General features: G+C 27.0%; 1 protein-coding gene across 6 annotated transcripts in view; it reads left to right on the forward strand.

The window, feature by feature from the left end:
• The window catches only part of LOC129966072 (calcitonin gene-related peptide type 1 receptor-like), a 461,349-nt gene that overhangs the window by 425,106 nt on the left and 19,071 nt on the right, over positions 1–17,172 (forward strand). For all 6 annotated transcript variants that reach the window (XR_008784252.1, XM_056080437.1, XM_056080438.1 and 3 more), the window contains one exon: positions 9,495–9,630. Coding sequence is in view for 5 of the 6 variants with exons in the window: in XM_056080437.1 (XP_055936412.1) it covers positions 9,495–9,630 (136 nt within the window). In the remaining variant the exon portion in view is untranslated. The remainder of the gene's footprint in view (positions 1–9,494; positions 9,631–17,172) is intronic.

Consider the following 17,172-nt stretch of genomic DNA (forward strand, 5'->3'; position numbering starts at 1 on the left):
TAATTGCATGTCATTAGCAAAAATAGTCAATAGACTAACATGATATTTACTATTCTTTTTTTGCTGATAAATCACTATTAGTCAGTCATTAAAAATACCTATGTTTGGGTTAAAGCCGTAATGGTTCTCTTTTATTATTACAATATTTCTTAATACGCTATACGCTCAGTAATGCGGTAGACATCAAACCAAAAAATGATCAAATTAGCAGAAAATCCAGAATAATGATGTTCTTTTAAAAAAATAGAAAAAAAAAAAAAAAAACTGAAAAACACGCAGCTTCTGGAGATTTTTAATTTGATCTTTTTTACATAACTTTATCATTAAATCGTTCACCTCCTTTTTTTTATTTAATTAGTTTTATTCAAGTTTCTAATATATATTCTACGTGCATTTAAGTAATTTCAAACTATAGAAATAAAAGAAAAGTTGAAGTTTTATTTCATTTTTTTTTCAAAAAGGGCAACATAAATTTTTGATATCAGAAACAGTCAAAATTAGGGTTTAAGCCCTTAACTTCGAAGCAATTGTAGCTATCGAAAAACTTTTATTACAAAAAATGTTCATCCTTATGAGGCGCTAAATTGGCTTATTTGATTTATTTTTCTATCTTTAATATTAGGAAAATTATAAAATATTATATATAGGGAGCGAAAATTATATATAGGGAGCGAAATAAAAATTTCAACTCCCTAACATTCCCACCCTCTTTCAGCTATATGGCCTATCTACGAACTCATTCGAAGTTTTTAAATTTCTTGCAACAATTAATTGGTTAAAATCTAAATAAAATGACTAGGTGACCTGGTGGTAAAGTCTCTTTTACAGAACCGAAGGATTTCAGGTTCGAGAACCCGATTCAATCGAAGAATCGTCGTGTAAGTGGGTTCAGTGCACGTTAAATCTGCCGGAGCCAAACGTCCTCCCGCTGGTGTGGTGTGAAAGTTCGGAGAGGAGGTGTCAGCTCAAGTGTCGTCCTCGTCATCTGACCGCGATTCACAATTACGAAGTCCGTCCCAAAATAGTTCTAGTGCTGCATTTAAAAACGAGACGTTAATATATGTAAACTAAACCAAATAAAATTACTCTAATTATCTTCTTCACATGGTAACATAGGAAACGAAATATATACATATGTACTTTCGTACAAATGGTGATTTGAGGATCTAGGGATCATAAAAATTTAAAAGCTGTAGAAATTTTTCCGGAGTTGTGTCACGAGAACCATTGCAATATGTATTCATATAGGAATCTACGTAATAAATTGAGAAATAGAAAATACGAGAAAAAGGCAAAAACAGAGATTTTGAGAAGCATCAATTTTCATATTTCCTTTAAAAAATTATGGCAGGGAAAAAAAATTAAAGGAGGATGAAATATTTACAGCGGATTGAACTTTGATGCAAAAAAAAAAAAATTAATTCAATTATAAAAAAAATGTATAGAATTTTTATTTTTATTTTTACTTATATATTCTCTTTAAATTAATTTGAATATATCCTTAGAGACATTTGCCCCTAAGAATGCATGGAAAATTTATATATATCCTGAATAAAAGGAGAGTTTTCTAATTTGTGTAAATTTACTTGTCTTATTGTCATAAAGAACCAAGCAAGGAGCGGATAATTTTAGTAAATTGCAATTTAAAGAATTACTATAAATCTTTAAAAACAAATCGATATTAAAAGAAAATTTTTAGATTAATTGCAAAATTTGAATAGTCGAAAAAATGAAAATGAAATTAATATTGAATGAATGACATAAAATTTTAGTAAAGTAAATCTGTTTATTCGTTTAATTTTATTTCTTATTAGTAATATTCATTTATTCATTTATGCACTTTGAAGATAAAGATCATCAAGTGTTATTACCACTTCAAAAATTATTTAAATAACTGTCTTACTGGGTTTTGTGTGTGTGTGTGTGTGTGTGTGGTAGTTAAAAAATATATTCTTCCAAATTGAAATGTAATGTTTATTTTTATGCATATATGCGTCCCATTCGAGGTTGAAGAGCTTTGTTAGAAGAGCTTTGAATTTTCTAACGAATTTCAATAATTAAATCTATTGTGTTGAACATACATCTGCACTTCTTCTATTGTATAATTCGAGATGAATTTCCTAATATCCTCTTTTCTTGTCAATGTTTAAAAAGAGTCTTACAATTGATTAAATAATTTTTTAATGTAAATCAATATTTTGCATTCTTTGTGAAACCTTTCTCATTCATGCTTTGACAGCAAACCTTAATATCACGGTTGAAAAAAAAATTTTTTTTTAATTCCTTATTTTGTTCTGACGACTATTATTTCAGATTACATTCTTTTTATATTTTAATTGGATTTAGTATTCTTTTTTATTAAAACATTCTAAAAAAGTTTTTTTCATTGGCTTTTCTGGTGACAAAAGATCATCTTCTTAATGCTACCTAATTAACTTTTATTTAACGCTTTTTTTTGTATCATTTCGCTATAAAACCTCTTTTCACGCTAGAAAAGTTTCCTTTGATTAGCTGGTATTAAATTACTTTGCAAACACTTTTTCCATCTTTTCTAAACCATCTGCATTTGATTACGTCATTGAAAATGATTCGATTTCAAAGACTTATTTATTAAAAGGAGCATTTAAAAAGAATTTCTTTTTGGTATACTTTTAGTCTTATGTCATCAACAAAGATTTTCTTTGTCACAAACCAATAACCTTTTTTTTAAGGGAAAAAATCTCTTGAACATAATAAATTGCAGCTAATAATTCTTTAGTGATGATACTGGCAACAATGGTACTGATGTTTTTGAGAATCTCAGAAAATAGAATAATAAAAAAAAAACATTCGTATTATGGTTTTAGATACAGGATGAAATCATTATTCATATATATTTACAGTCACTTTTATACTCAGAAAACAAAAAAAAAAATTTCTTCTTTTAGAAATCAGGAAGTAAGTAAAAGAAAGTAAAAACCAGGTTTCAGGATGTCTGGGTCATAAGTCTAATTTTTCTGTCAAGTAAAACCAAACATTTTTGATGGAATCCAGTGATACAGAGCGTGAAATTGATGTTAAAAAAAAAAGGTTTTGTTATTTCAGAGTTCTAGAATTTTCTAAAAACTACCCCAATGTTGTAGTAAGCTATCACTTTAACAACATTGATTTCTGTTTCCAAAAATTACTTTAAAAACGAATGTTTTAAGAAAATATCCAACAACCTGTAGACTTTTCCTATGGGGAGTCAAGTTTTTAACAAAAATGATGTATTATATTTTTTGTACATAAAGGCAATAAATGAAAACTAAATTTTAGATTTGGTTCTAGATAGATCTCTTTATTACACACATTTTAAAGAAACAGAAAATTTTTTCAATTGTTCGAAATGTATTTTTCGAAATATATTTGTGGTCCTTAAAGCACTTATAACCTATTCTTGTATTTATCTAGTAACATCATCAACTCACTTGATCTAATCATTTATTGCCATGAGGGAAATCGAAGTTCAGTTGCTTAGTAGTACAGCATAAGTTATGTTCTAAGTTAACTTAAAAGTTAAATAATATCCATTTTCTGGTGCCTATAATTTAGCGTATGTTACGAAAGGGTGAAATATTGCAAAGCTTAGCAAGAGACCAAGATTTAAAGTTTTCCTTTCCAATTCTATAGAATTTGTAGCAGTGATTTATAACCATTATAGTAATCTATCTAAATGAATGCTATAAAATTTCTAGCTGAATAAGAATTTGTTACTCTTTATCTTTCGGAATTCAAAAATTGTGAAAACGTTCTATTCCCATCTCACTCCGAACATATTTTCAAATAATTTTAAATATTAATTTCACCAATTTACTTTTTCAGATATTTTCTGCAAAATATAACCACTTTAAATTTCTATACTTTCGATCACGTTCATCATAAATTGATCATGAAGGAGTTACCTACGCTTTAGAAACTCGGAAGTAATTGTTACGTAAGCATGTTGCCCCGCCTCTCACTTGTAACGCCCTCTAGCGGTATATGTAAAAAACCATCAGTCTTTGTAACATCATCGACGTAGCAGCAACGCCGAAAGGCTAGGCTCAATCCAACTCCCGAAAGCGGAGAAACAATAAAATCTTTAAAATACAAAAATGGTCCGTCATCATTATCGAACCTCTCCAGTAATGTCCTATAGTAGTAAACATTCAAATGAATCATTAGCATCGACTTATTTGATAATGCAAAAAAAAGAATTTGATATTAAAATATCTACGATTTACAATGCATGCATGCAATTTGAAGCCTCTAATTGCTTCAGTGTGCTTTTACAATTCAAATATACAAGCTGGCCTAGTATATTTGTGTATACAAACAGCGCATGACTGTTTAATTTTGTGTGTTGTCAAAAAGGATTGCAGATACTTTTCCAATAACTAAGAACGTTTTATGGAAGAAAAAGTTGAAGCAGATTTTACAACTGACATTGCTGGTTCATAAAGGACCGCTAGAATGTTGAGGGTGATAGTAAGTTAGGTAGCTACCGGTATCAATAATGCTTGGACATCTAAGACATCGCCGGCTTAAAAAAAAGTAGCTAGAAAATTTGGAATGATGAGAAACCAGGTTTTCATCGGTATTAACAATGGATTACAAACTAGCATTGTCCAATTCAATGTCCAGTAGAAAAAAAGATATCTAAAATGATGCGAGAGTAATTGACCATAAATATCAGCATTGTTATATGAAGTATTGCCTGTTCCTAAAGAACAGTAAAATATTGTGGGTGATTAGAAGTTAATTCAATGGATTAAGTCAATGGAAGTCTATATCATCAATGGATGGAAAATGACTACTGTTTAAAGGCATCCACTGACTTATAAAGAACTTCTAGAATATTCAGAATGATGAGAGGTCAGGTGACATCAATATCAGTAATGGATGAACAAACCACGAATGTCTAAGAAATTCTGAAAGATGCATGGAAAAAATCACTCCGATTGCAGAATTGCAGACCTTTGTCGATTGATTGCTTTTCGACAAAGATAGGCAATCTGCACAGCGCAGTGAGGCGAATTCGAAAAAAATGAGGAAATGCATTATAAACAAGTGTTTACTTATTTTTCCGTGATAAAATATTATTATTGGAATATTTTGAACTTGGTTGTTTAGCTTCCTACATGATGATAGCATATTTTTAATTAGAAAAAAACGAAACAAAATATCCCATGGGATGCCGGAACGTTTCATACATATATATGGCAGAAAATATCTGACGGCAAAGCCATAGGAAATATTCAAGAACAAAAGTAAACATGTTATAATATTAATATTAATTTCCTTTTCATTTATTATATTCATTTCATAATTCATTAAATTTTAGCAATTTCAAAAAATATTATGACACTGATTGTTTTTCTTAAAAATTAAAAGAATAGCTACCAGAAAAAGTTTGCGTACCAATACAATAAACGCATACTCGTAAGTAAGTCCAATTTTCTTGCGAGTACTTATTTCATGTTCACAATTAGAATTAAAATATTGCTTTTTAGGAGGCTTTAGGAGATAAAATAAGTTAAAATGTATTTATAAGATGAATAGAAGAAACGAAATTACTTCTTAGAAAACGAATAATATTTGTTATATGTTTGTTTGTAGATCTTCTCTGACAAGTGCAGCTTCGCTAGAAAATAGAGTAGAAAATATAATTGGAAAAGTTTATGCAAGTGCTGTAGCTGCGAGTATAATGTTGTTTATTGCTAAATTTCAGTTTCCTTGAATAGATACATCTGTAACTTTGCTCAAATTTAATATTTTTTTTTTCACTTTGAGAATCGTAAAAATCAATACAAGTTAAATAAATAAAATATGTTGCATATACATAAGAAATTTTCACTCTTTTACTTTAGGCGCCAATTTAAGTTTTTGATCGCAAAAACAGACAGATTGATTTCAAATTAATTTTGCGAGTTGACTTATTCCTGATTTTTACTACACATTAGCAGAATTCCTTCAATGAAAAGGAAAACTTATTAAATTTACTGAACAAAATACATGTCTCTATGTAAATAATTCCTTAGATAGAAAGTTAAATTATATTTTAATAATTTCTTATACGTATTACATCATCTGACGTGTTATTAGGAAGAGAGTGATAAGTAGGTTATAGTTTTCAGCATTAATATTTGTATTATTGAAATATTGACGTATAGTAAACATAATTTTTGAAATTCGTTGCTTATGATTCGGTATGGGGAACACTTTCCATAGATTAAGAAGAAATAATAATTCAATTTTTTATCTAACTAATCATAATGTATTCAAATTAAAGAAAGTATGTTGTGTAATTTATAAGGGTATAAAAATTCTATAAAGCATAATAACTAGCATGGATATTGTTCATGTAATGCACTTACAAAATTTGATCAGTGAAGAAGTGCTTTAGGATCAAAATTAAAATTATTATTTTCATCAAATGTATTTAATTGAATATTTATTATAATCCAAATAGTAAACTCGAAAATATGTTTCAAATAAGAACCCGGTTATCATGAATTTATATATTTAGAATTTACAACTACAGCTCAATATTCAAACTTCACAACTTCTTTTTAAAAGGAAATTAATTTACCATTCATAAAAGTTTGTTCAAAATTGAAATATTTTAATGTTTTTATAGTAACTACTTAAAAAATATATTAAGGATACCTTTTAGTATTAAATAATGCATTTAAACAGTGAAAGATAATTGGTGCTTGTATCCTGAAAGAAAGTGAATATAATTTGAATAAATTTCTTAATATGCGATATGTTCTTCTATTTGTTATATTCTATTCCCTATTCAACAGATTTAGATCAGATCAGTATTAATTCATACTTTACGAGGTAGAAATATATTTTATAGCATACCTAAATTTATTCTGCTCTGTAACGTAATACAGCCTAAAGTTTACTTAACTTAATCTGTATAATCTATATAAATTATTATTATTATTATTATATCTTAATCTATATAAATGCAAAGCAGTGTCTTCAACTAAGTAAAATAAATATTCGGCAATCTTCGATCTAGTCTTCAGTTTGGCATATCTAGCACGCTTTTTAAGCAAAAAAAAAAAAAAAAAAAAAAAAAAACTAAAAGTAATTGAATTAATAGGGCTGAATTTTTGAATCGATAAAAGGGCGATTATAATAGCCAAGATATAAAAATTTTCTCAAAGTCTTTTAGTAATATTGAGATAAATATCTAAAACCAAAATCATAAGACATCAAAACTAGCCTTCTAAGTACATCTGCAAGCCATAATAATCGATATTCTTTTTAAATTCTGATAACATATGTAAGAAAATAATTTTAATCTCTTAGATATCCTTTGACCTAGGATCAAACTTAATATCGACTCGCTTTCTCAACTTCAATAATTATCTATTAGCAAAACAAAAATTATTTTATAATCAACTAAGTGGTTTTTATTGAGCAATTATTTACTGCGGATCAATATTCTCTGTGTTTTGCGATTTAGTCAGTAATTTCTAGTTGACTGCTCTCAAGATAAAGTCATTTTCTTAAAAGGAACAAGTGAGATAATACTTGCAATTGTGAGATTATTCAATATTTTGCATTTAAAGAGTAAAACAATGTATATTAAAAAGAATGACGAGCTTAGACACCCCCCCCCCTTTATAAAGTATTTTACCATGATGTAATCTTCGTTTTCTTCATTCCTTTGTTGTTGTTTTTTTTGGGGGGGGGGGGTAAATAAAGTTTCTAAGGATCGAAACTACTCTTGATTTCAAAGGCTAAAAGTGGCTATAACACCGATGAATGATTCCGTACAATCTCTGCACCTTTTAGGGCTACAGATGATTCATGAAAAAGCACTTTTTCCCATTTAAATATAAAGTTGATATTATATATATGTCATTATATTTTTTAATACAATTTAAATACTAATTCATTTCCAAGTTTTAATTTTAATTTAACCCATATTAACTTCCTTCTAAAAAATTTCTCTTATTTCCTGATCCAAGTCCCACTTTTTTATTTATTAAATTTTACACGGGCTCTTATAAAACTGCTAGTCTTAGCATTTTCTCACGCTCGGAGTGAAGGAATAAAAAAACCCTTACTATTTATAACATTCTTTTTAAAGATACCTAAAATTCCTTTGCTAAATCGACACATATCAAAGCAATTCCTATCAAAATCTCATTGTAAAATAACTGACGGGGAACATTTTGGTTACTTCTGCTCTTGCTTTACGATGTAGACTGAAATATTTCTAAAAATTTATTATTTTTAGGTAAATTATGCCTTCCGTGGTGAAACAAATCGAAAAATTAAAATTCCAAAATTATTTTTCTATTCGGCAATGTAACTGTTAAAATATGTTTTGCATATTATATATATATATATATATATATATATATATATATATATATATATATATATACTATTATTTAAACTCTAGGTATAAACTCCTTGTGTGTTATTTAGTATAACACAAGGCTTACAAACTTAAGTCAATACTCAATTGATAGTGGAAGGAAATTTCAAATGAAAAAAATACAGGCACAAATACAAATCGAAAGAAAAAAAGGACTTAAAAATAATTAATAATTAGAAAAAAATGAAACGAAACAGGAAGAAAAAAAGAATATACACAAAGACAAACAGAACAAATTTGCTGTGTATTTATTTAGTAGATTTAGATATATATTTATTTAGTAATTTAGATCATACAATGGGAAAGGTTTGGAAATATGATCAAAATAAGATATTCAAAACACAAAAATATAAAGTATAAAAATACATATTCTACTACATACTATTACACATACTAAAAAATAGTACAGTTATATTGGGCTAATATTATAATTATTCATATCTCACAGTTTTGTTGCAACATGTAAATTACCATACGTCCCAAGAGGGCAAATTAACAGATTCTATTCGAACTATTATTTTGAAAAGTATTTTTAGCACGGTTTTTCGCGTCCTGTTTTCTTTTCATAAAACGGTGGATACTGTTTTTGATACTGTATTTTACTGAATTCGGTTTTTTTTTATACTCTCCTTAATAACTAGTTTGAATTGATCTTTAAAAGTACGATAAAGACAGGTGGTAAGAGTGAACTGAAATATGAAATATTCCTTGTGTAAAAATTCTGTGAATCGGACCTCCAACAATGAAATGAAATGTTATGAGGAAAAGATGACCAGAACAATTTTCGAAAATAAATTACAGAATACGATGATTTTTTTTATATGATCTGCTATCAAAATTTCACGTTTGGAACTTTCTTTGTGAATGATCAACTATTTAAAGCTTAAATATTCGTTTATCATATCCTAGATTTAGCTCAATGCACATACAGTTTTTATTTTATAACATTAAATTGAACTATTGTTTAATAATAAAAATTATTATTGTAAAATACTTTCGGTGAGTATTCATCATAGCATCCTGCTCAAGTTATTTAAAATGTATTTATATGAAGATACGTAAAATTGATTCTCTGGGTTCTCTTTAGGAAAGCGGTGCGGGCCACCCTTATTCTGATTCCTCTGCTGGGACTCCATTACGTGGTCACCCCTTTCCGACCTGTACCAAGATCTCCTGGTGAAGCCATCTACGAGACGGTCTCTGCTATTGTCACTTCATTCCAGGTAAGCCAACTAACTGTCTCTTCTGTTCAACACAGCGAAACAGTGTTTGGATTCTAGCACGAAAGCAGGCATATATATTTTATAATAAGAAATTTTTGAAATTTATTGATTTTATCTAATGCTAGTATATTTCATGTCTGAATTTAAACGGACGAAAGTTCTTAAGATAATGAGATGAGAAGAAATAAATGAAATGGAATGAAACAAACCAGTAAATAAAGATTTAGGATATACGATTACATTAATGTTTAACTCATTTTTTTTATTGTAAGATAACTTTAATCTTAGTATTTTTTTCGCCAAACCTTGCCTATCTAAGTATAGATAAATTGACGAACTTAAAAATGTTTAAATTCATGTGGATATGGGATTCTTATACGATTATTTTTTATCATTTGACAGGATTTATATCTTGAAAGTAGGTGACTACGTCAAAAAATCAATGTTTTGCAAAATTATGATTTTTTTTTTTATTTAACATTTTAAAAGTCTGAACAAGTTTTTTTTTATATGAAAAAAAAAAAATTGGAATTTTGTTTCTATTTTTTGGGAACTTACAATGATTTTTGTATTTGTATTTTCATACGTTTTAATGCTATTTTACATATTTAGATGCTGTTTCCTCAAATATAGAATATGATAGAATTTTCTTACGAATAACCTCATTAATTTAAGTCCAATGCATATTTTTTGTTCAAATGTGAAATTATAGTTTCTCAATATGTTCTGCAGTTCCTAAATAAATAATAGGTAATCTGTTTAGAAATATTTTATGGTTTTTTAGTGATTCACAATGAGAAAAAAATTGTAACATTTTGTTTATTTTGTATAACATATTTAAAGAATGCATAGAAATGCAGCTTAAGGAACTAGATAAATATCCTATGCTATCTGTAAAATTTTAAGAAATCATTTGATAAATTTCTTAACTAGATTTTTGATTTATACCACTTTTTAGCCAAGAAAAAGCTTTTTATTCAATTTTTAAAATACTTTTATCAGTTAACTGGTCTAATTTTGTATCATAGTTGTTTTTTTTTTCAGTCTTTTGTATCAAAATGGTCAAAAATATAACTATTTTCGGACGTTTTTCAAAAAATTCATCTCACGTAGTCACTATAACAGTGACAAACTTTATCTCTCTTAGTCAAATCGTGCTACTTTTTGTTTTGTAAAATTATATCTAAAAGGAGAATCTTAATGATAAATAATTTCTAATTATTAAAAATCTTGTGCATGAAGTTCAGGTGAGATTTTAAATAGACATAAGTTCTTAAGAAAATGTGACGTGAAGGATCTACATTAAGAATAAAGAAGTAGAAATATTTTTACTTTTATCATTAAATTTCAGTTTAATGTTTATTTTATCTTAATTTATTTAATCTTCAATTAATCTTTAATTTTATAATTAATATTTTAATTATATTAATTTTTATATTTAATTATAATAAATAAAAATAATAAGTATAATAATTTAATTATATTAGTATTTGATTAATAATAATTAATATTTAATTAATATTTAGTCTTTAATTAATCTTTAAGTATTTTTTTTTAAACTTTGTCTATCTAGTCGTAGAAATGTTTACACAACCAATAACTTAAATTTTTTCATCAATGCCAATATATAATTCATGTGCTACGTTTTTATTATCTGATGGAATCTAATTATTCTGTAACAAACAGTGATATATTTTATGTCTGCCAATCTAAGAACACTATATTGTTTATTGAAATAATAGTTAAAAAGTAATTTTTAATAATAAATAATTTTTTATTGAAATTCTAAAATTATTTCGAATAAACCTATACTTGAGTACATCATTTTTCTATTCCTTTCTAAAAAATGAAATGACAGTTATTTAAATTATATTGTATTATTATGTATGTATATTTGTTGTAATTTATTATCGTTTGAAATAAATTAAATAGTGGATATTCTTTTGGAAAACTGCTGCATTACTTTCTGCATTTATTCTGTTCTAGATACCATGCATACATGAAATCATGCAAAATCATAAAAGCCTTTACAATTTCAGTGTTTGTAAGCATATTACGAATATGGAAATTTTTGTAATGGACAAAGATAATATATAAAAATATGTTATATTACAATATTTCATAGTAAACAGGAAATACTTTTTTTTAAGATTATTTAAGAAATGTAATAGAATATTGCAGTGTTTCGAGATTTATTGTGAAAACATCTTGTGATATAAATGGCCAAATAATAAAATGAAACTATTTAAGCATATATTTCCTATCTTTCTGAGCCTATGTCATTGTTATTTAAGCAAAATTTAAAACTTACTTTTTATAAAAATCAAATCATATTTACGCTAAAATATCGTCTTAAAAATCTAGACTGTGTAAATTCAATTACTTTAGCATAAAACAAAAGATGGTTAATAATTAATTTTTCTCAATCTTTTTAAAGCGATTCACTATTAAAATATCTTTTATTTCTTCTTCCTCGCATCTGAAAACTTTATGAAAATTCTTGACATCAAGGATTCCAGAATTATTTTTCATTTCTAATAACTTACTCTCATCTGTTTTTAGACAGCTTAAAAATAATTACAGCAATGATAAACAATATATAGCAGCACATAATTTAATTTAAATGTTACCCCGAATAAAGTCATTAAAATAATTCAGCATTCTTATTTCAGATATTTCTTTAATATTTTTATTTTTCCGAATTATTCAAGAAAGTTTATTTTTATTTGCTTTTATAGCTTACATTTCCTTATAGACATCATAATTATCCATTATGTTAAATTCTATTGTTCAAAATTTGTCAATAAATATTATTTAAACGTTCTAGTATATGCAGCTGAGACTAAAAGACAATTGAAAGATAATAATGATCATTAAATATTTCGGAATGATCTTTTAAACTGCTAATAAATAGTTTTATCGATCTTCTTTATTGGTATAATAATTTTCTTTAATTTTAGCATGAAATTTATTTTATCACTACTCTAACAGTTTTCATTAGTTGTGTTTCAGATTACATAAATCAAAGGAATGTATAAATAACCTATTTTGGTATTTGGTACCATCTTAGTTATGCAGACAGTATGAATTTTTGGGCAATTATAACCACCATTGTCCAAATTAATGCGCTGCATGGGCTAATTAAATCTGTGAAAAAATTTTCAAGAATCTCAAGATTATAACAATAAAACTAATACCATCATTTATTTTATGTTTCTCTGAAAGCTGAGACTCGGAGAAAATGTGATCGCATATTTTTATTAAAGTAAGATGCTTTCCTAGACTGGCTTCTAGAGAAAATTTTTGGTATGTCGTTTTTGTCCTTTTTACGTTTGGTGAGAAAACAGCATGGTGGTAATAAAGCCGTGGAGACAGGAATGTTTGCAAGTGCTTCGAGAATTTTATGAAGCGTTAAATTTAGTACCCGTAAAGATGTTTAGTACTTGTAAACTTTCGCCATCTTCTTGTGAAGTATTTTACCAATCAACAGCTTACTAGATAAATCTACAGCTTAAGTTAATTTATAACACACTATATTTAGATTTTTAATCTTCAATAACATTCATCAAATTTAATGCTTTAAAATAGGGATTACCCAAACTTTTAAACATTGCAACCCACTTTTTGAATACCAAGTAGATACTTCACTTCAACCTTGGCAAAACGAATACCATATGTTCTTTTTGAAAGATATTTTACTGTCCCAAAATAAAATCAAGTGAAAGAACCATTATTAATTATATTAAATGTTTATATGAATGATAAAGGATCAAGTGCAAAATTGATAACGAAATTAAAGCACTCGCAAACTGATTTGAGAATATCAGTTTGCGAGTGCTTTAATTTCGTTATTAATTTTGAACATTCACAGAGAAAAGAAATGCGATTAGGCGTGTGGGATCCGAGATCCCGCATGGAAGCATACCCTAACACAAGTGTAAAAAGCGACTCCTTATATACGCCATCCGGACGTTGAAAAGTTACGTTTTCTTTCTTCATTTGCTGTCATTCGACACAAGTCTCTTGTTTGCTCATTTCCTATATTTTTTTAGCCATACCACTTCTATGTAGTTTGATAATGATTTAAACTTACATTACATATTTGCAAATGATATTATATATATATATATACTAATTGTTTATAAAATGTTGGGTAATAAGTTAATCATAGTTTCGTATAGTTAAGATCTTGAATTTATATATATATATATGGTGCATTTTGAAATTAAACGTTTATCACAAGGGTGTGAAATGTTGTAGTTTTATTCTATATCTTAAATAATAATTATGTTTTTACCATTTTACATGATCTACTTGCATGAATATAGCCATTTAATTAAATCATCGTCTGACATGTGGTTTGTTTGCAAATATTAAGAAGAAGAATATGAAGCGAATTAAGTTCCTTGCATGTTTTTATTAGTGTTTTGACAAACACTATAAGATAGTTCAATTGAGTCGATTGTATCTTCTACCGAGGTTTGAATAAATTTTTTTTTCACGTTCTGCTTTACCATCGCTTAAAATAGTTTCTAAAAATTTGTCTTCTGTAAACTCAGTAATTATGAATAATTCTATGATGTCGAAAGGATAGGAAACCAAATTTGACAGCAACTTTGTGTCTTTTGAATATAGACTGTAAAGAAGAAAAAAAACGTGAATATAAATAGAAAAATGAGAAAAGCATAAATTCTATTTAACTGTGCGTTGTACACTGATGAAAGTAAAAGCGAATCGTGCACTGTTAACACTGGTGTATATATCTGGCCCCAAAAAGTGATATTAAATTTCAAAGAAGCGAGAAAACTATCTGCTTCTCTCGTTTGAATTTTCTTTATTGAATGTATGGTAACAATGCTTTTTCAGAGGTTTGGATTCTATGTGGCAGCGGGTGATCTTAATTATAAATTACTCATCAGTTCGTGATAAACAAAAATCTGAACCTCTCTTAGCATTCTCTCTAGATGAGATAATCCTGATATTAATTTAAAAGGAAAATGAAGTAGCAGAATAATTAAAAGGTATTTTTTCACTTATAATGAGGAATAACTTTATTTCAATTCAGAGACCCGTAAAGAAAGCTTTGTATTGAATACCACATGCAATATAATTCCATAACAGTGTCCTCTCTTTCTTCATATCTTCTGCGTTATATATATCTCTTTCTCGTGAAGGCTGTGTCGTATTATTTGCTATGCACAGATTTTGTTAAAGCATATAAACTCATAAACTTCGTCAAACTATCTATCAATGTCGAATTTTCTACCAGGCATATGAGTCAACTGACCATGGCCCTGGGTAAAAGGGGGGAGGGGAATGGAACCAGGCCGATAAGAAAATATGTTATTAACTTAGTTGCGAAAGAATAAATTTGTGGGAAATATAAATCCTATGAATTAAAAAAAAAGATATTAGGAATTTGAATATATTTGTTTATTAGGAGTTCAAACATAATTTTTAACAACAAATTATGCTTGATAAAATTAATGCTATCCTGTTTTTTTTACTAGCTATTACAGTATATATAAACATTGAATGTTTTCTTATATAATAATAAAATTAAAGATGGGTCCCACGCAGTCAGTAACTTTGTTTGTCAGTAATAATAAATAAATTAAAAACTTATGCTTTTAACAAAGCTACTAAAATGACGAATTTACTAAAATAATCATTATAATATTGTTAAATATAGAATGTATTGAAATTTAAACTTAACTATCCACTTTATTAAAAAAGGAATCACACAAAAGACTTGGAATCACAGCAAATAATATACAAATATTTTTTTTTAGTATTGTATTTGAAAACTAGCAACATGTTCTTTAATTCATTTTATGTATATTGGGGTTAATATCATTACTCGTTTAATATGAATAATTGCCATTAAAATATACTAATCAATTTCTCACATTGGCAATAATTATTCATACTAATTGATTAATCGTAACACATGGACTATAAAATTAACTTTTTCTTCAAAAAACAAAGAAAGAAAATTAAAGATATTGGAGACATTTGCTATTAATTTTAAAAAAGGGAATCAATATATATATATAGTTGATTAACCGCACGTGTTTCGAATTTAATTCAGATAACAATGTGTGTATAAATTTCTTTTGTCATTAACACCCTTTCATAATTTCAAGACTTTTATATAATTTTTGATTAAGTATTTTTACACCCCACCTTATCTTCGTTTTCTTAAAAGAAAGGATCCAAAGGTGAGATTAATCGCAAACCTTTCAAAATTACATGAATATGCAGTTATAAAACCTTTTTATGTATTCCGAAATGTCAAAATAATGCTAAAGGTTAAACATTATTATATTTAACTTTTAATGCATTAATCAATTTCTAAAAAAAAGTAGTATTAAAAATTAAATATTTATCTTAAAAACTTCCTACATTGAATTCAAATTGTGATTTATCAACCACGCTTTCCGTACTTGCTTTGATTCAAAAGCAACTTTCCTTCCATGACACGGTTTATTCATACATCAGCTTAACTCAAGTGTGATAATTTTTAATTAAAAATCGAATACAAATTTAAAATTCTATTTATAATTTGCTGTACTTCAACTGTAATGTGGAATGAAAAGGTAGAATAGCTTAAGAGAAGCGCATTTTTTTGGGAAAAACATTTATTGCAAAAAACTTTTTTTTATCATTTAAAATGAAGTTTTGAAATAAAAGGATTTTTATAATAATAGTCTTGTATTTTTAGATGTAGTTTTGTATTCACTTACTAAGATTTGTTAATTTTGAAAGACTGAAATTAGTCTTATCATGCGATGAACACCATAAGGTATTGTCTCTTTCACAAGACAAAACGAACACTAAAAAATACACTACATTCACTACAAACTCACAAACCAAATTGTATTATTTAAGCCATTGCTTTTTAGAGCTATTATGATTACACGTTCGTGTAAGTAATAGACTAATACATGGGGTTCTCCTTGTTAGATTTCATTCAAAATTTGATAAAAAATCTAATATAATCATACTAAATCTATATATCTCATTTTAACCTTTTAAATTTTCAATTTTTAAACTTAATATATATCATATTCACCTGTGCTCAAACATATATATAAATAAATTCCTTTTGAATAGATTTTGCTTACGATTTGAAATTTTGTATAAAGACGATATACCAAATTATAGCAGTTCTAGTACAAAACATTTTTGTGTTATCGTATTATATTTCTTATATAAGAAATATAATTGATAAATCGATAAGTTGTTTAATATTTTTAGTTTCTAAGTACTGTTTTTAGTGTGATTCCACTTTTTTATGCGACCTTCATAAAAAATATATATCTTAATGAGTAGTTATATCCCCATTTTTTATTCACACTCTTTTAACAAAAGAATTATCTTCTTAAATGAATAATTTTTTTAAATTTAAATTCCTGTTTTTCATAGATACGCTTAAAATTCTACGACCATGCCATTAATTAAACAAATCCTATTCCAAATAAAATTGAGATAAAAGAAGTTTTCCAAGAGAATTGCCTTAAGTTTTAAAGGACAATTATC

The sequence above is a fragment of the Argiope bruennichi genome, chromosome 4, assembly GCF_947563725.1.
Source record: "Argiope bruennichi chromosome 4, qqArgBrue1.1, whole genome shotgun sequence".
Classification (NCBI taxonomy): domain Eukaryota; kingdom Metazoa; phylum Arthropoda; class Arachnida; order Araneae; family Araneidae; genus Argiope; species Argiope bruennichi.